General features: G+C 43.3%; 1 protein-coding gene across 1 annotated transcript in view; it reads left to right on the top strand.

Moving 5' to 3' along the window:
• GABBR2 (gamma-aminobutyric acid type B receptor subunit 2) overlaps window positions 1-20,878 on the top strand; it is a 369,323-nt gene that overhangs the window by 146,114 nt on the left and 202,331 nt on the right. Inside the window, exon 3 of the mRNA XM_024996226.1 lies at window positions 2,877-3,047. Coding sequence (XP_024851994.1) covers window positions 2,877-3,047 — 171 coding nt within the window. The remainder of the gene's footprint in view (window positions 1-2,876; window positions 3,048-20,878) is intronic.

Genomic DNA, 20,878 nt, shown 5'->3' with positions numbered 1-20,878 from the left:
CCCACTTTCACTACTGAGGGCATGAGTTCAATCCTGGTCAGGGAACTAAGATCCTGAAAGTTGTGCAGCATGGCCAAAAATAAAACAATATTTAGGTATGCTGAGCACAAAGTTTAGTAAATGAAGCATACTGAAGAAGGTTAAACTAAACCAAGTAGCGTTAACAAGTGATGCGCACACATAACCATGGCAGTGGTCACAAAATTCTGGAGCTGTCGGTACCCATCAACAACAAAAAAACTATACAAGAGTTTATTAAATACTTGCTAAGGAAAATTATGACCAACCTAGATAGCATATTCAAAAGCAGAGACATTACTTTGCCAACAAAGGTCCGTCTAGTCAAGGCTATGGTTTTTCCAGTGGTCGTGTATGGATGTGAGAGCTGGACTGTGAAGAAAGCTGAGTGCCGAAGAATTGATGCTTTTGAACTGTGGTGCTGGAGAAGGCTCTTGAGAGTCCCTTGGACTGCAAGGAGATCCAACCAGTCCATTCTGAAGGAGATCAGCCCTGGGATTTCTTTGGAAGGAATGATGCTGAAGCTGAAACTCCAGTACTTTGGCCACCTCATGCGAAGAGTTGACTCATTGGAAAAGACTCTGATGCTGGGAGGGATTGGGGGCAGGAGGAGAAGGAGACGACAGAGGATGAGATGGCTGGATGGCATCACTGACTCGACGGACGTGAGTTTGAGTGAACTCTGGGAGTTGGTGATGGACAGGGAGGCCTGGCGTGCTGTGATTCATGGGGTCGCAAAGAGTCAGACATGACTGAGCGACTGAACTGAACTGAACTGAGACACATGAAAAACAAAATGATTTGTCAGGGGCTACGGGATCGTATAAAGCCTAACCATCAGTTGGGTCAGCGCTCATCACATGCGGGTACCGAATCTTCCTCCTCCCTCACCAGGCCACGACCTGGGAGGACAGACAGGGGAGGATGACAGACAGACTAGAAGGCACCACGGAGGGATTCTTGTACAATCTCAGATTGAGAAAAAATTTTCTAAATATGACATAAAGCCTGAAAACAGAAAGGAAAAAAATTAATAAATGCAGCCACACACACACACACAAACACCTCTGTATGGCAAAAGACATCATGAGAAACATCAAAAGAAAAGATATAGACTGAGGGTGAATTAGCCACTTATATCACAAAGGGCTAATCTCCTTACTTCTGCTAACCAGTAAGATCACTTCTGCTAACCAGTAAGGGAAAGACTCAAAGTCCAATTGGAAAACAAGCAAAGGATGTGAATACTTTCCAGAAAGATACTGCAAATTGTTCTTCAACATCAGAGAGATCCTCAACCTCACTCTTAATAAGGTAAATGCAAATCAGAACTACAAGAAGATACCATTTTTCCACCATCACACTGCAAAGATCAAAACATTTGATAACCACCTTCTGTGGATGAGGCTGAGGGGAAGAGAAAGCAGAGATCAGAAGAAATGTTATAGAAGAGGTGACATTTATGCTGGGCCCTGTAGAACAGATAATTAAAATCCAATTTAGCAACTCACAGGTACTTAAAAGAAAAAGAAGGACTAATAAAGGGAAAGATGGACAGATTTGACTGCTGACTGTAAATTAGAATATACACACACGAAATGTAAAAGCAAACAAGCTGGGGTGTTTGCAGCACCTGTAATAGTTGAGTTTGAATGCTGTATGTATAACAGTCTTCATTAAATTTGATAAGGAAAGCATTAGAATACCACTCAAAAAATAAACAAGAGACATGAAAAAGCAATTCCTAAAATAGGACTTATAACTAGTAATCAGCCACATAGAAAAAGGTTCAACATAATGTATAACCAATGAATGCAATATGATTCCAGTTTTTCAGTAATAAATCATTAATAAATTAGATAGAAAGATGTTTTATTTCTGTTGACAAGAATGTGGTAAGATTGATCCTCTGTAGTTATACCTGGCTAGTGGGTGTGCAAATTGATGCAATCCTTTTTGGAAATAAGTATGAAGTCTTTATTTTTAAAATTAATTTCTTTATTTTAATTGAAGGATAATTACTTTAGAATATTGTGCTGGTTTTTGCCATGCATCGACTTGAATCAGCCACAGGTATACATGTGTGCCCCTCATCCTGAAACCCCATCCCACTTCCCTCCCTACGCTATCCCTCTGGGTTGTCCCAGCACACTGACTTTGGGTGCCCTGCTTCATGTAACGAACATGCACTGGTTATGTATTTTACATATGGTAATATACATGTTTCAGTGCTATTCTCTCAAATCATCCCATGTCTTTAAAAGCTCACATTCCTTCTCTGGGAAATTTCACATCCTAGACTCTACCCTATGGAAAAAGCCTGAAATATAGGGGAAAAATGCTAAGCACAAAGGTGCTTGTAGAATAGGATAATCATGACAAATTAGAAATAGTCTAAATGTCCCCAAATTAAACACAATGTAGTACATTACAGTATGTTCAGATGCTAGAATATTATGGAACTATTAAAAAGTTTACATGATAAAATGTTTGCAAGAAGTTTTAACAGGATGGTTAAATGCTTTTAAGACAATATTTAATGAGGGAATAAACAAACAGTTCAAGTGCGTATACAGAATGATCTCAAGAATCTTTTTTTAGTTCATCGCCATGCACGGAGAAAGGATCTGAAGGAGGCAGACGACAACATTAACGAAGTTTCTTTCTCCTTATTTTACATTTTTAAAAGCCTCTTCAATTGTAACAAGTTATTTTTGCAGTAAGAAGGTTAAAAGTATTTTGCCTGTGTGTTTGTACCTCAAGTGAGAACTAAAGACCTCTGTTCCCTTAGGAAAGATCCTGAGCCCACAGCTATGAGGTTCCCCTCAGTAAAATGCTGTCTCTTTTGTGTTTTTCAGCTCTCCTTTGCTGCCACCACGCCTGTTCTAGCAGATAAGAAGAAATACCCTTACTTCTTTCGGACGGTCCCATCAGATAACGCGGTGAATCCAGCCATCCTGAAGTTGCTGAAGCACTACCAGTGGAGACGGGTGGGCACGCTGACCCAGGATGTGCAGCGCTTCTCAGAGGTACACGCCGCTGGGAGGCGCCCCTCACCCACCTCCAGGCAAGGGGCGAGACAGCTCCATCAGGCTGGGCACTGTTCCAGGCCTTGGAGCTGCCGAGGTATTCAACTGTGCGTGGGGCTGGTGAAGACCTCCAACTCACACAGCTCAGGAGTGGAACCTTCCCTTCCATTGTGCCTTTTGGCTAAATCATGTGGCTTATTCCCTCACCCACCCTGGAGACGTGTTGTTCTTGCTGCCGACCCTAGTGATGATCTAAAATCATGGGGTGCCACCAAGAGTGTTTCTCCTGTGAGGAGAATTTGGGGAGAAGCCGGCTTGGAATGAAGATTACCAAAGTCACTGTGGATTGGGTGGTTTTTTTTTTAGTTTTTGTTTGTTTTAATGATTTACAAATATACATCAATACTTGGTGTTCTGAGGCTTGCTGTTGTTGCAAGGAAAAGAGAAGTTAAATTACATATAGTAAAAAAAAAAAGAAAGAAAAGGGCTGCTTTACCCAATTCCTCTAAATCCATTTTCTTTTCCAAGTCAAGTCCGGCTTTCTGTGTAATGTTCATCTGCCCAGACCTTCCTCAGTACCTTTAAACCTAATGTCCTCATACTAGGTAGATATTTTGCATTTTTCACTTTACAACAGATCTTTGAGATCTTGATTGACTTCGTTCTTATTAATGGGCCATGATGTTCTTGTCGGGTGCATAGATGGTAAATTAGTGAATGTTTACAGCTTTTTGGTATCACAGCCAACACCTTTCCACCTAGGTGTGCATCTTCAACGATAGATTTCTAGAAGTAGAATTTCTGGGACATTTAAAACGTTGAGATAAACTGACCTCCAGAAAGCCTGTTCTAATTTCTAGTTCCTCCAACCGCTTTGAAAATTTCCACACGTTTTTACAAACAGTGGATATTAGCAAATCTTTTAAAAAGCTTTCTCCACTCAGCTGAGTGCAGAATGGTTTCTTACTTTTTTCCCTCATCTCTTTATAGTCCCTACTTTCCAGTCTTCTCCTGTGTGTGCTCTTGGTCCTTGGAGCTTCCCCACAAGATGATACAGTCCAGGTTTGCTTAGGAGCCCAAGATAAAGAAAGAGAAACAACTGTGAGCAGATCCTCAGGGAAATGTGTGAGGTGGGTGAGCAGGCAGACCTCGGTGAGAGTAGTTGGGGAGGACACGCCCCTTCTGCCAGTGGCGGGGTGGGGTGAGGGAGGTGGAGCAGAGCAGTGCTGGGAACCACCAGACCCGATTTCCACGCCAGCTCTGCACTTGCCTTTCCGAGGCTCTGCCCCATTTTTCCCTGGGAAGGAGAGGCCACTCCATGGGAGAGACCACTCCGTGCATTAGCTGTGCGACCTTGGCCAAGTCACCTCACTTCTCTGAGCTGCAGCTTCCGCCCCTATAAAATGGCAACAATAACCCTTCCCAAGCCCATCCTGCAGACCTCCTGCCAAAATCAGATGAGTCATGAATTTCAAAGAGCTTTGCAAGCTATACAGTTTATGCGCCGAGAGGGATATTTTCAGAGGTGCTTGAAAAGCAGAAGTAGTCTGTAGTCATTCAAACAAGGCCAGCTTTTCCCTGACAAGAAGGGTCCTCAGCTTCCCACCTCTGTTTCCCAGTCCCCAGGCAGAGGCACAAAGAGAACTTGACCTCCAGTGGGAGTGACTCACTGCCAAACACTGAAGAGGCTGTTGCTGGAAGCTTGCCCTTTATACAGCAGCCACGAATGTTCTGGAATGAGTGTGAAGCAGATTAATGGTGAGGGTGCGCAGGGCCAGTCCTGTGGCCCCATCCACGTGGACTCTGCTGACACTTGGAGGGACCTGCTTTTTTGCAATGGAGTCTTTGGCTGACTTAGCCTGATGGGCTCTTAGAGACACCTCCTCCAACCTCCTTATTGTACAGAAGGGGAGACTGAGGCCCAGAGAGAGGAATGAACAAAGTTCAGGGCTTCAAAGCACCTCTGAAGTCATGAAAGATTGTTGACAGAGAAGTCAGGACTGAATCCCAGAATCTAGACTCCAGGTCCAGACAGTCCATTGTTCCTTCTTTCCATCCCTAACTACCTGTAGTCACATGAGAGCTACCTTTGTGTAGAGAGGTTTGAAAAACCCCAATCTTTGGTTTAAAGAGGATAGTGATCAGCCCCAAGCTTTATAGATTGCCAAACAGCCAGTTGCCCTTTAGGGAGAGGTTATGGTTCCCATTTTACAGATGAGGAAACTGAGGCTCACAGAGGGCAGGTGCCTTCTTGCCCCAGGGCACTTGCTGGTAAAGAGCCCAGCTGAGGCTGGAAGCCTGACAGACTGTTGGTCAGTGTTTCTCCATTTCTCTGTCCTCACTGGGGTCAGGAAATGTCAGTTTGGTACCACATCTCTGTCCCTGCACAGCTGTGTTAGAGCCTTCAGCCAGGTTTCAGGGCATCTCAGTGGGAAGCCTCTTTTTTAAGGACAGGATGTTGCTTGGTGGTATTGCTGGCAAGAACCCCTTTCGATTTTAATCTCTCAGCCCAGCTGACTCCTCTCTGTGCCCAAGGGCTTTGGCATCCCTCTCCCGATGTCTGGCTGCATCACTGGAGTGCAGGCCCTGGAAACTCGCCAGGGGCTAACAGCTTTTCGTGAGTGCAGAGGAAACTGGATTCCTTTTATGAAACTGGTCGATCAGCAGCATCAAGCACTTCTGTTCCGGACTGGTGCACTGGAAGGAATGTCAAATGAAAGCAATCCCAAAGTTAGAGGGGAATGGGGGAAAACCTTAATTAAAACCTTAATCTTCTGAAAGGGGTAGAGGGCTGAGGGTTATCCTACCTTGGAACCAGCTGCTCCTTGGAGCTCCCGTCCATAAGATTCAAAACCAGTGTGCAGTAACCCAGATCTGCTCAGGCCTTGGATCAGATATGCTGATCTCGGGGCCCCACTTTGCCAAGCAATGGCTGTGTGACCCCAGGCAGTTCACTTCACCTTGTTGGCTCAAGTGTACCAGATCTAAAGCTGCTGCCAGGACAATCAGGGGTCCATGGGGAACCAGTGGCCAGAAAGATGGCGCTTGCTTCAGCTCTACCCTCTCTGGGTCAAAGACTTATATCAGAGGAGAGAAGGAAAGACTTGGTACCAGAAGATCTCTAAGCCCAGATCTACCAAGCAAAAGCTTTGCGGCCCCAGGCAATTCACTACGCCTCAGTGAGATCCAGTTTCCCATGTGTAAAGTAGAGATATTTATCCCCACCTCACAGGCACTGGGAGATGAGAGGGTTAGATGAAAAAACATAAATGAAAAACTTCTGCATAGTTGGAGTTCATTAAATGGACATTCTCGCCTCCACTGGTACTTGGGACAAGCCCTAGGAATGCATATCCATTCACTCAAAAAATACAGATGTGGCCTACCATGTGCCAACGTCTATGAAGGCACAGAACCTGGGGCATGGAGGGCCAGGGAGGAGTGGACATGGCTTCAAGGTCAGTAAGTGTCAGGCCTCCTTCTTTGAGTTCTCAACTCTGGTTGCTCATCAGAATCACCAGGTGGAAGACAAAGGTAAAAGTGGTGATAAAGAGAGTACTGCTGAGAGGGTGGTCCATGGGACCCGGGATGGGGAGCAGTGGACAGGCAGTGGCCTGTGGGCCTGAAGAAAGTGTAGCTCTGGAAGTCTCGGAAAAGCTTGAGAGTGTAGAGATGAAGGAGCTAGAAGAATGGGAGACTGTGGCCAAGCTGGGGGAGGGATGTAGGGATTGGGGGGTCCAAGCCCTGGTGATGAATGAACAGCTAAAGCTGAGTGGAGGTAGAGGTCACTAGGATTAGGGGCAAGGAAATGAGAGACCAGGGTGCTAAGTGGTGTCTATGTGTACACTGAAGGCATAGGATAGAGGCAAGGATGAGGTGGAAATGAAGGTAGTGAGCAGGGGTGGCTGAGGACCAGCAGATAGCCAGAGGGTTATTTGAGCCTATTCTCCCAGCTCCTGGTCCTGTGGTCTACCAAACCATCTTCACTAAGTTATTCTTTGGATTCCTGATCCCATGATGCTAAACTAACCAGCTTAGTACCATTGAACAGACCACTCAGTCTCTCTTGGCCTCAGTTTCCCCTCCGTAAGATAAGGGAGTTGGGTCGATTGACCTCTAAGAGCTCTCCTAGCTCAAGGAATTTGTGGTGAAGGTTCAGGGTCATTGCCCCTGATCCTGCCACTCCCAGGGGTGTGACCATGAGAATTACTGAGTTTCTATGCGCCTTAGTTTCTTACTCTTAAAAATGGGGATAATAATGGTAACTAACTCTAAGGATGCTTGTGAGGATTACATGTGTTCTGAAAGTTGAAGTGCTAAGAGGCGTGCCTGACTCATAATAAGCACCATGCAAGGGGTGGCAGTTATTTTTATTGTCATCTAGAATCTGGTTCCTTAACCCATGGCTGGCCGCCGTTCAGCAACCCAGACATACGGCAGGGTCTAGTGCCTGCCACTAGCACCGCTCTTTTCTCCTCTGCTCCCTCCAGGCAGGCTCGAAGACTCCTTGCCTAGTCGCTGGCTTAGTGATCTCGGCGCTTCTGGGGCTGACCTTTCTATATCAGAGCCTCCCTCAAGAGCTGGGACCCACCAAAGCCCTTGATCTGTCCAAGACCAAAAGGGCACCATCTGCAGAGCTTCCTCTTCAAAGCACCTGCCCTTTCAGCCCTCCATGGCCCTTGAAGCCCTTCCTTGCTTGCCAAGTCACCATCTGCCCCAACCAAAGGGGTCTCTGGTCACCTTCTCTAAAGTTGCCACTTATATGGCTCGGAGGACATGCCCACACTGGAGGGTAGGGGGACCCTGTGCTTGTTTCTCGTCTAGGAGCCAACCTTAGTAGAATCGTCAGCCTTCCCTGCTGCTCTGAGTAGGGATGAGCTCCTTGGGGTGGCCGCAGAAACCCTTACATACCCTGAGGCCTCCTTGTCTGTCTCACCTCCGGCACTCTCCACTTTGGTCCAGCCTCACCTTCTGGCTTCTCTCTGCAGATTGTCCTCTCCCATACCTGGCTCAACTTTCCTCCCCAGACTGGGTCAGGTGTGTGTCTCTGTGCTCCCCTCCCCTCGACCTTCTCTCTCTACCAGCTGTGTGCAGGGCAGAGAAATACCCGACCTCCTTCCTTGTCAGTCACCCACTGCTCCTGAACTGGAAGGCCCCTGTGGACAAGAGCCTTTCTGTCCCCTAACCCTGGAGCATATGTGTTCAGTAAGGATTTCAGTAAATCAATCTCTGCCCACTAGGCCAGATTCTTAGAGGCCAAGGCAGTGGTTTCTTTTTTGGGGTCCGTAGTCTGCTTGCAACTAGGATGGTGAGATGGGGGTGAGGGGCTGTAGGGAAGTGTCAGTCCCTGTTGTGAGTCACAGGGGCCATCGGGGAGAGGGGAGGCACCCACAAAGATGGGAAGCCACATTCCCACAGAGCTCAGCTCAGGTCATTCTGACATCTGTTAACTGACTTTTGTTTGGATGTGGCATTGTTTGTTGGTGGAAGATTCTTCTAGAGATCTCAGTGGAAGGTTCTGGGCCAGCCACTGGAAGCAGCCGTGACCTGGGACCTGCTCTGTGGTTCTTCTGGGTGGTGTCAGAGTTGGACACTGGGAACGAGCTCACTGTAGTTTGTGTCTGAGTTGTGTTTTTGGCTCTCTGGAATGTTCGTTCTGAGTTGTCATTACTTCAGTATCTGCTCGTACCAGGATCAGGTCATCCCATCCCCTAAAGCAGTTCTTGTGGTGTGGTCCTTGACCAGCAGCATTGGCAATGGGAACTTGTTCCCAGCAAATCTGAGGATTCCACCCCAGGCCCCCTGAATCAGACCTTTGGGAGTGGGGCTCAGCATACTGGAGTTAGAGAATCCCGGTATTAGAAGAATGCGAAGCTTTCAACTGAGGCCTCTGTGCTTTGAGGCCCGCTTTATCAGAAAGTAGGGCCAGACTCAGCTCTGGTCTTTGTCCTTGGCGTTCCTCTAGGTTGCAGGGTCACCCACAGACCTGCAGATCTTCTATTATTAGGAGGCCGGACAGGACTCCTGACAGATCAGATTCTGACCCTGATGGTTCTACTCTATGCCCCAACTTCTATTTGAAGAATTTGCTCATGCTTTTAGGACATTTTCCTGTCCAGAGGTGGCTGCAGTGGCTGAGCCTAAAAAGCAGGCCTCTGAGGGGAATGCCTTGTTTGGGCTTAGAGCTCCACCTTTGGAAGGATGGCCCACACCCTCCCTTCTTCTCTCCCCAGGGAGGAGATGGCAAATGCTTCCTCCTGACACTCCCCAGCAGGTCTTCAAAGCCAAGCACCCTCCCACCTCACACACCCCAGCTCTTAGAAGAAAGGAGCTGCCCTGGACCCTGCTCAGAGAGGATGGGTGCTTGCCTGGGGGGCCAGGGTGAGTGCCACACCCGCTGCTCACCAGGGCTGTGATATTAGATAACTATATCTCCACCCAGGCAGTGTGGACCCTGGAACACACGAGTGAGTGAGGGCCCAGAGGAGTTCCTGGAGGTCTCCGGAGGGGGAGGGAGGGCGAGTCCTGGTCATCCACTTCACAGCTCTGAACAGGGATACTTCCTGGGGGTTCCTGCACAGTCCCTGGGCCAGGTTCTCAGAGCATGACTGCAGCCCCGTGAAGCAGCCGCTGCTCCAGAACCGCTGGATAGGAGAATGTATTTAAGTTATGACATCATCTACTGCCATTTGTGGGGTACCTACCATATGCAGGTGATGACGTTTAGTCGCCCAGCATGGTCCATCTCCATTTGGTAGAACAGACTCACTCAGGAGGGATGAAGTCACTTTGCCAAGGCTTCACCAAGCAGGGGCAGGTGTAGGTGTGAACCCAGGTTTTTGCCTCTCCTTGTGGAGAGAAGGAGACATGGGCCTGGGCCAGTATCCCCCTCCCATCCCACCCAACACCCACCTCAGGAGCAAGGAGGTAGGTGTCCAGAACAGGCAATCCATGTCTCAAGCAGGGCTCCTCACAGTCCCCTGGGATTTTGCCATGAGATTCTGCGTGTACGTCTTATGATCTTCCCAGACCCCAAATCCCAGTGACATCCCGCCACATCGGCTCCTAGCAAGTGTCCCAGGGGAATTTGTCACAACCTTGGCTGCGCTTGGCTAACAAAGCGGTGTGTCTTGTCATGTGTGGGTCCCCAAAGCTCTTCTGGCAATTCTGGCTGTGGTTCCCCCACCTCCAAGGCCCATCTGCCTGGCTTCGGTAGTGCCAGGGTATGTGAGTGAAGAAGTGGAGTTAGAAGGTGTAGGGAACCTTCGTGAAAAGAAGGTAGTTAGGGCTGGACAGTTCAGTATGTAGGGCAAGAAAGGGCGAATGGGCTGAGCGAAAGGATGGTGAAGGCCCCACAAGCCTCCATGTTTGGACTTCACCTGTCAGCAGTAGGAGCAGGGAGACAAGGAAGGTTTCAGATCAGGGGTGAGAGGCGGTTAGCAATCTTGAGAGCTGATTGGGACGAGCAGACTAGAGTCTGGGAAACCAGCCAGAAGGTTACTGCAGGGACTCAAAAGAAAAATAATGAGACTATAGTCACTTTCTTACATAAAACCTTCAAGTTCTGTTTGTTATTAGTTTTTGCTTGTTTTAAAATACTCATATGATGTTTTCTAACCATGATATTGATATGTACTCAATGCAGAAAACTTGGAAAACACAGAACAAAAAAGGATAAGTAAAAATTGGCCATAACTACCCACCGAAAGGTCAGTGTTAACATCTATAGGCATATGTCTTTAACATTTTTTTCCATACGCGAGTGAACTCGCATTAACAAATACATGCTCTGACTATAGAAATGGCTTCCATAATCTTGCAACCCAGTGGGAACATTTTCCCCAGCCAGCAGATATTCTCCACCACCGTGACTTGTTATGGCCTGGCAGCTCTGGGCCTGGCGACCCCGTGAAATGTCCTCGTTTTTGCCACAGCCTGATGTGTTTGGGGCTGCTCTTCTCCAGTCTTCTTTATCCTTTGATCTGTTCCCTTCCTGTCTTCCAATATAGTTCTGCAAATAGTCTATCCATTGGTGGTCTTCTTAGTCATTTTCCAGAACGTTTAGAGATTTTTAAAAAATCTTTGACATTTTGAGGAATCTGGGATGGTACAGGAAGTGTTCTCTGTTGCTGATTTTTTATTTTTTTTTCCTGGTAGCTGGTGAAAACAATTCTACCCTATGGATATACCATAATTACTCAAGGGAGCTCCCATCACTAAACGTGGAGATAGATACTTGCCAATTTTTCCTGATTACAAACAACAATGCAGTAAATCCATACTTGTATTTTTGTGTGAACATCTCTGATTACTTTTCAAGGATAAATTCCTAGAAATAATGTGTGCACATTTTACAACCTTTTGTACATGTTGCCAAATTGTCCTCCAGAAAGATCATACCAATTTAGTTTCAGAGCAGTATATGAGAGTACTCATTGCCAACATTGTATATTATTCTTTTTTGATCCTTGGCAATTGCTATTTTAATTTGCATTTCTTTGATTACTACTAAGATGGAATTTCTTTTTTACTAGGAATCGTTCTCATTTCTGTTTCTCCTTTTGTAAATTGGCTGTTAATGTTATTGGCACATATTCCTGTTGGAGTCTTTCTTACTGATTTATAAGTGTTCTTTATAAAGTAAGGATATCAACTCTGTCACAGTTGTTACAAGTATCCCATCCTGTTTCAAGTGACATTCAATTTTGTTTTTTTATGTTATTTGATAATATTAAAAATTTTAATATTTATTATAGTCAAGTTTAGGAAGACTGTTTGTCCTCACTTTTAAGTTTAGTTTGTCTTGCTTTTTCCACCCCCCAAATTTCCATAAATTCACCTTCATTTTCTTCTTTTCTTCTAATTGGCCCAGAATTACTGCATGTGGCCTGAGATCAAACTTTTCTTTTTTCTGCCCCCATAGTCATTCAGTAATTCTTCAGCATTTAATGAATCCATCTTTTCCTGACCCATTTAAAATGCCTATGCTGAATATTATCTTTGGAAAATAACATACTGCTTTTTGCATATAATTTCCAGTTCTATATAATATAAATATAATATAAGCCACATATGTGATTTAAAATTTTCTAGTTGTTGTTCAATCACTAAGTCATGTCCGACTCTTTGAGACCCCATGGACTACGGCACGCCAGGCTCCTTTGTCCTCCACTGTCTCCTGGAGTTTGCTCAAATTCATGTCCATTGAGCTGGTGATGCTATTAATGTCTAACCATTTCATCTTCTGCTGCTCCCTTCTCCTTTTGCCTTCAGTCTTTCCCAGCATCAGGATCTTTTCCAGTGAGTCAGCTCTTCACATCAGGTGGCTGAAGTATTAGAGCTTCAGCTTTAGCATTAGTCCTTCGAGTGGATACTCAGGGTTGACTTACTTTAGGTTTGACTGGTTTGATCTCCTTGCAGTCCAAGGGACTCTCAAGAGTATTCTCCAGCACCACAATTTAAAAGCATCATTTCTTTGGTGCTCATCCTTCTTTAAGGACCAACTCTCACATTCATACATGATTACTGGAAAAGCCATAGCTTTGACTATACAGGGCTTTTTTGGCAAAATAATGTCTCTGCTTTTTAATATGCTGTCTTGGTTTGTCATAGTTTTCCTTCCAGGGAGCATGTGTCTTTTAATTTCATGGCTTCAATCACTGTCCACAGTGATTTTGGAGCCCAAGAAAATAAAATTTTCTAGTAGCCACATTTTAAAAAGAAAAAAGAAATCAGAAAAATTAATTTTAATAGTACATTTTATTTAATGCTGTATACCCCAGACACTATCATTTGAACATGTGGCACTAGCCACTTCAAATGCAGAGGAACCACATGTGGCTAATGGCCACCTATTAAACAGTGTGCCTTTAGACTGTTTATGCATTTTTAAAATTTTGTTCCCTTGATCTAACTATCTATTCTGGAATTGGCATCTCAGTGTTTTGAATATTCTTTCTTTGATATACTTTTATGTATAGTCTTGCCTTCTTTTTCACAGTTGTCTCTATTTTTACCCATTAATTTTTGTAAGAGTCTAAAAATGCCATTGGTGTGTTTATTTGAATTTCAGTAAATCCAGAATTAATTTAGGAGACATTTGACATCTTTATAATACTGAGTCTATGTATTCATGAATAACCATCTCTTCACTCAAAGCGTTTTAGGTCCTCAGTAAAGCTTTGTCATTTTCTTCATACAGATATTTTTTATTTTATGTTAGGTTTATTTTCAAGTATTCTATATTTATTATTGCTTTTGGGAATGATATCTAATTTTCTTGACATTTTAAAAAATGGTTCTTGCTAGAATATAGCAAAGCTGTCGATCATGTATTTACATCTTTTGAGTGCCTATATTGAATTTTTATTACTTCTGGTAGTTTTTCCTCTCTTAATTTGCGTGAGTTTTTAGATAGACAACAATACTATCTGGAGCAAGAGAAAATTTGCTTTCTGTTTTCCAAGGTTACACTACTTTTATCTTCATAATTTTTCATTGAGGATGTAGTGTATAATGGTTAGAACAGAGAAACTTCCTGGATTCCAATTCTGACTCAGCCACTTATCAACTTTGTGACCTTGGGCAAATCATGTAACTTTTCCATGTTCCTGATAATGGGAATGTACTCATATTACCTCAGATATTGTGAATATTAAAATATATTAATGCATATAGAGCACTTAGGTCTTAGAACAGTGCCCAAAAGAGCACCCAATATATTATGGCTATTATTATTGTTACTGTCTTTGCTTTATTCACTAAATATTCTAGTATTACTTTTAAAATGGTGATAATAGTGAATATTCTTGTCTCGTTCTTGACTGCAGTGAGAATGCTGTTTGTAAGGTATGATGTCTGTTAGAAGGATAGATATTCTCATCATTTTAAGGGATGCTCTATTTTTATTTATTCAGTGTTTAAGCCAAGATATGCATGCTGAAAAAATCAGATGTATTTTTAGAATCTGTATAAAAACGTACATGGTTTTTTCTCTTTGCTCTATTAGTGTGGCAGATTGCAGTCATAAGTTTCCTCGTGTTCATTCTGAAATGTGTCATTCATTTAAAGCCTCTTTATTGAGTACCTAGCACACATCGAGCACTGTTTTAGGCACTGTGGGCATATCAGTGGATGAAGCAATATCCCTGCCCTCAAGGAGCTTGCATTCTGGTTGGGGAGACACATGATTTTTAAAAAATATAGTTAAGCCAATAAATATATGGTATATCAGATAATGGTAAGTGTTAGGGAGAAAACTGATCTAGGGTAAGAGGAATAGAATATGCCATGGGAGGTGGGGTGAGGTCAAGGACAGCTTCAAAGATAAGGTGGCATTTGAGTAAATATGTGCAGGCAGTGAGGGGCAAGTCGTAGGATGTCTGGGAAAACAGGCTTCCAGACTGAGAGAATAGCATGTGCAAAGGTCCTGACATGGGAGTTAATCTGATGGTGCTGGAACCACATCATGGAGGCCATTATGGCTGGAACAGAATGAGTGAGGGGAAGGTGGAGCAGTTTTTAGAGGGAAGGGGAGTTGATGGGCTTCTAGCCCTTACAAGACGTTAGTGAGGACTTCAGCTTTTGAGTCAGTTGACAAGCTGCTGCTGCTGCTGCTGCTAAGTCTCTTCAGTCGTGTCTGACTCTGTGACCCCATAGACGGCAGCCTGCCAGGCTCCTCCATCCCTGGGATTCTCTAGGCAAGAACACTGGAGTGGGTTGCCTTTTCCTTCTTCAATGCATGAAAGTGAAAAGTGAAAGTGAAGTTGCTCAGTCGTGTGCAACTCCTAGCGACCCCATGGACTGCAGTCTACCAGGCTCCTCCGTCCATGGGATTTTCCAGGCAAGAGTACTGGAGTGGGTTGCCATTGCCTTCTCCAGTTGAGAAGCTACTAGAGAGTATTTGGGGTTTTATTTTTATTGAGAAGCAATTCACATAACATGTTGCTGCTGCTAAGTGGCCTCAGTTGTGTCTGACTCTTTGCGACCCTATGGACTATAGCCCACCAGGCTTCTCTGTCCATGGGATTCTCCAGGCAAGAATACTGGAGTGGGTTGCCATTTCCTTCCCCAGGGGAGCTTCCTGACCTAGGGATCGAACCTAGGTCTCTTACGTCTTACCTGCATTATCAGGTGGGTTCTTTACCGCTAGTACCACCTGGGAAGCCCCTCACAGAATGAGTGAAGAGGAAATGGAGCAGTTTTTAGGGGGAGGAGAGTTGGGGCGGGATTCTGGCCCTTACAAGATATTAATGAGGATATATCACATAAGATAAAATCTACCATTTTAACCATTTTGTACTATACCAGTAAATAGTTTTGGTATATACACAGGACATTTTCCTCCCTTCAAAAAGAAATTTTATTTCCATTAGCAGTAACTCATTTACTGTAGCAGTAACTTACTCCTTCCAGCTCCTGGCAAAAACAAATCTACTTTCTGTATCTATGAAAAGTGAAAGTGTTAGTCACTCAGTCCTGTCTGACTCTTTCTGACCCCCTGGACTGTAGCCCACCAGGCTCCTCTGTCCATGGAATTCTTCAGGCAACAATACTGGAGTGGGTTGCTATTTCTCTATTTCCTTCCCAGAGGATCTTCCCAACCAAGGGACTGAACCCAGGTCTCCCGCATTGCAGGCAGACTCTTTACCAAATGAGCCATCAGGGAAGCCAAAATACTGGTCTGTATCTATGGATTTGCCTATAATAGATTTTTCATATAAATGGAACCATGAGGATGTGAGGTAGGGGAAATAGGTAAAAGTGACCTAAAGGTATAAACTTCCAATTATAAGATAAATGAGTTCTGGGGATGTAATATACAGCATGGTAGCTGTAGTTAACAATAATGTTTTGTATATTTGAAAGTTACTAAAGAGAATAGGGCTTCCCTGGTGGCTCAGTGGTAAAAAAATAAAACCTGTCCACCAATGCAGGAGACATGGGTTCAATCCCTGGGTCGGGAAGATCCACTAGAAAAGGAAATGGCAACCCACTCCAGTATTCTTGCCTAGGAAATCCCATGGACAGAGGAACCTGGTGGGCTACAGTGCATGGGGTCACAGAAGAGTCAGACATGACTTAACGACTCAACAACAACAAAGAGAATTCAGTTCAGTTCAGTCACTCAGTCGTGTCCGACTCTTTGCGACCCCATGAACCGCAGCACTCCAGGCCTCCCTGTCCATCACCAACTCCCGGAGGCCACCCAAACCCATGTCCGTTGAGTCGATGATGCCATCCAACCATCTCATCCTCTGTTGTCCCCTTCTCCTCCCGCCCTCAATCTTTCCCAGTATCAGGGTCTTTTCAAATGAGTCAGCTCTTCGCATCAGATGGCCAAAGTATTGGAGTTTCAGCTTCAACATCAGTCCTTCCAATGAACACCCAGGACTGATCTCCTTTAGCATGGACTGGTTGGATCTCCTTGCAGTCCAAGGGACTCTCAAAAGTCTTCTCCAACACCACGGTTCAAAAGCATCAATTCTTCGGTGCTCATCTTTCCTTATAGTCCAACTCTCAACAAAGAGAATAGACCTTAAAAATTCTCATCACAAAAAAAAATTAACTGTGTGACATGATGGATATTAAGAAGAGTGTCAAGAATACACAAAAGAACTATACAAAAAAGATCTTCATGACCCAGATAACCACAATGGTGTGATCACTCACCTAGAGCCAGACATCTTGGAGTGTGAAGTTAAGTGGGCCTTAAGAAACATCACTATGGACAAAGCTAGTGGAGGTGATGGAATTCCAGCTGAGCTATTTCAAATCCTAAAAGATGATGCTATGAAAGTGGTGCACTCAAAATGCTAGCAAATTTTGAAAACTCAGCAGTGGCCATAGGACTGGAAAAGGTCAATTTTCATTCCAGTCCCATAGAAGGGCAATGCCAAAGAATTTTCAAACTACTGCACAATTGCATTCATCTCACACGCTAGTAAAGTAAAGCTCAAAATTCTCCAAGTCAGGCTTCAGGAATACATGAACTGTGAACTTCCAGATGTTCAAGCTGGTTTTAGAAAAGGCAGAAGAACCAGAGATCACATTGCCAACATCCGCTGGATCATGGAAAAAGCAAGCGAGTCCCAGAAAAACATCTATTTCTGCTTTATTGACTATGCCAAAGCCTTTGACTGTGTGGATCACAATAAACTGGAAAATTCTGAAAGAGATGGGAATACCAGACCACCTGACCTGCCTCTTGAGAAACATGTATGCAGGTCAGGAAGCAACAGTTAGAGTTGGACATGGAACAACAGACTGGTTCCAAATAGGAAAAGGAGTACATCAAGGCTGTATATTGTCACCCTTATTTAACTTATATGCAGAGTACATCATGAGAAACCTAGGCTGGATGAAGCACAAGCTGGAATCAAGATTGCCAAGAGAAATATCAATAACCTCAGATATTCAGATGACACCACCCTTATGGCAGAAAGCAAAGAGGAACTAAAGAGTCTCTTGATGAAGGTAAAAGAGGAATGAAAAAGCTGGCTTAAAACTCAACGTTCAAAAAAATGAAGATCATGGCATCCAGTCCCATCACTTCATGGCCAATAGATGGAGATACAATGGAAACAGTGACAGACTTTATTTTCTTGGGCTCTAAAATCACTGCAGATGATGACTGCTGCTATGAAATTAAAAGACGCCTACTCCTTGGAAGAAAAGCTATGACCAAACTAGACATCATATTAAAAAAGCAGAGACATTAAGTGCCAACAAAGGTCCATCTAGTCAAAGCTATGGTTTTTCCAGTAGTCATGTATGGATTTAAGAGTTGGATCATAAAGAAAGCTGAGTGCTGAAGACTTGGTGCTTTTAAACTGTGGTGGTGGAGAAGACTCTTGAGAGTCTCTTAGACTGCAAGGAGATCCAACCAGTCAATCCTAAAGGAAATCAACCCTGAATATTTATTGGAAGAACTGATGCTGAAGTTGAAGCTCCAATACTTTGGCTACCTGATGCAAAAAGCCAACTCATTTGAAAAGACCCTGATGCTGGGAAAGATCGAAGGCAGTAGGAGAAGAGAATGACAGAGGACGAGATGGTTGGATGACATCACCGACTCGATAGACATAAGTTTGAGCAAGCTCTGGGAGAACAGGGAAGAACAGTTGAAAAGCAGGGAATGCTGGCATGCTGCAGTCCATGGGGTCACAAAGAGTTGGACATGACAGAGCAACAGAACAACAACAGCAATGATGGATACTAGCTTACTTTGGTATTCAGGCTTCCCAGGTTGTGGAGTGTTAAAGAATCCTCTTGCCAGTGCAGGTGATACAAGAGTTGAGGGTCTAGTCCCTGGATTGGGAAGATCCCCTAGATTAGGAAATGGCAACCCACTCCAGTATTCTTGCCTGAGAAGTTCCATGGACAAAGGAGCCTAGTGGGCTCCTATGTATGGGTCTAGGTATGGGTTGCAAAGAGTTGGACATGACTGAGCACACACACACTGTGATAGTCATTGTACAATATATACATATATGAAGTTATTATATTATATGCCTTAAATTTATATTATATGGTATGTCAAGTATGTGTCAATAAAACTAAGAAAAAAGAGGACCATAAAATACATGGCATTTTGTGTCTGGCTTTTTTGTATATCTTCTTTGAATAAATGCCTATTCAAATCCTTTGTCTAGTTTTTAACTGGATTATTGTCTTTTTGCTATTGAACGTTAGTTCTTTATATATTCTGGATACCAGACCTTTATCAGATGTTTAATTTGCAAATATTTTCTCCTATTCTGTGGGTTGTCATTGTACTTTCTTAATGGCATCCTTTGCACAAAAACCTTTAATTTGGTGAAGTCTAGTTTATTTGTTTGGTTTTTTTGGTTGCTGTTATTTGTGCTTTTGGTGTCATATTTAAGAAGCCATTGTTTAATACAAGATCATGAAGACTTAAACCTATGCTTCCTGTTAAGAGTTTTATAGTTTTAGCTCTTTCATTTAGATCTTTTTGCATTTTGAGTTCGTTTTTATATACAGTGTGAGGTAAGGGTCTTTTGTATGAAGCCGTCCAGTTGTCCAAGCACCATCTGTTGAAAAGACTGTTATTTCTCCATTAAATGGTCTTGGCATCCTTGTTGAAAATTAGTTGACCATAGTGGCATGGATTTATTTCTGGACCACTTTAGAACTTGTTTTAGAAAAGAAGGGGATGATCTGATTTACATTTTAAAAGGATCACCCTGGCTGCTGAATATAAGGTGGTAGCTTGGAACTAGATAATGAAAACCAACTGGATCCTGGATATTTCTTTTACAGTAGAGCTGGCAAAGTAGATTTCTTGATGGAATATATGCGCAATGTGAAAAATAATGAGTCATCAAGGACAGCATCCAAATTTTTGATCTGAGCAACTGGGAAGGAATAAGTTACTACTTATTAACTTGAGGAGGATGCAGAGGAGCAAATTTTAGAGAAGGAAATCAACAGGTAGTTTAGATATGCTTATTGGATATTCAGAAAGAGATGTTGACTAGGCAGCAACATAAGTGGATCTGGAATTCACATTTACATTAAACCCTATTGACATTTCTAAAATAGACTTTTCTTTGTTATGCTGAATTATTCTTTAATCAATTTAATTATCTAGTTTTTTTCTGTAAACACATGATAATAGTTATATTTTACTCGGTGTTACAGCATGAATCATAAAGCTTTCCATATTTTTTTAGATGCTATGGAACAGTTTATAGAATATACAGATTAGCTGCTCTTTGAAAATCAAACAGTGGGTCTGTGAAACCATTCAGGATTTTTTGTCCCCCATCCCACCTTGTTGCAAGTTATCTTTTTGGCTTCTTCATGCTTCTTGATCACTTTAGATTTATGTTTTTTGTGTGGATTTTGGAACTTACATTTTCCAGAAAATAGTAAATTTGTTTGAGATTTTCAAATTTATTAGTATGTATTTCAGTACAATTTAATATTTTTTTCTGTCTTTTGTCATATGCTTTCTCATTACAGATGTTTCCCCACTTTTTTCTTGGTTAAGCCAGCTGGTTTGCTTCTTTACTGATGCAGCTGGTATTAACATCTTAAATTCAGCGTGCAAAAAATGGTCACATTTGTAATTTTTCCAAATTAAATTAAAACCTGCATCAAGCACTCCACCTGCCAGATTTACTGGGATCAGCCTCTCTCTTTCTCAGTGTCACCCTCCTCCAAAATAGCCAGTGACCCAGCTGGGAGAGGCTCTTTTGCAGCCACTTAGTGGTGCTGTTGATACTGGTTGAACTGGTTATCTCCACTGACGGAGGTCCCTAGACAGGCTTCTGGGCATCCTCAAGCTCCTCTCTAGGTTCCTTGTGGAGCCACTCCCAGGATGCAGGAGAGGTGATTTGGTCATTTTCCTCCTGTGGATCCAGAACCTCTATTGGCTTCTTCTACCCTGATATCCATACTCCTCAAGAATCAGAAAGATTTCTTTTACAGCCCTACCCCTAAAGAGTCGTATTCCATTTTGCTCATCCTCTTTAAAATGGACACTGGCTGCTTCTGGAGGTCTACTTGCTTCCCCTTTAAAGATTTATTCCCCTCCCCAGAGATAAACAGGTTTTCCAGACATTTCCTTTGCTGAAGAACATAAAACAAAAACACAAGTAAAATTTTCAGTTTAAAAACATCCTGTTATCTTTTTTTTTTTTAACACAAAGAACCAGCACTTGGGTTTTTATTGGCTTTGATTCTATTTTCCTGCATTCTAATTTATTTTCTTCTGTTTTTATCTTTATTAATACCATCCTTCTTCGTTTATGTTTGTTTTGCCATTCTTTTTCTACTTGATTTGCATATTTATTTTTTACTCTTTG

Source organism: Bos taurus, chromosome 8 (assembly GCF_002263795.3).
Source record: "Bos taurus isolate L1 Dominette 01449 registration number 42190680 breed Hereford chromosome 8, ARS-UCD2.0, whole genome shotgun sequence".
Taxonomy (NCBI): Eukaryota; Metazoa; Chordata; class Mammalia; order Artiodactyla; family Bovidae; genus Bos; species Bos taurus.
The sequence above is the reverse complement of the archived record's forward strand: the minus strand, read 5'-3'. Positions and strand labels throughout refer to the sequence as shown.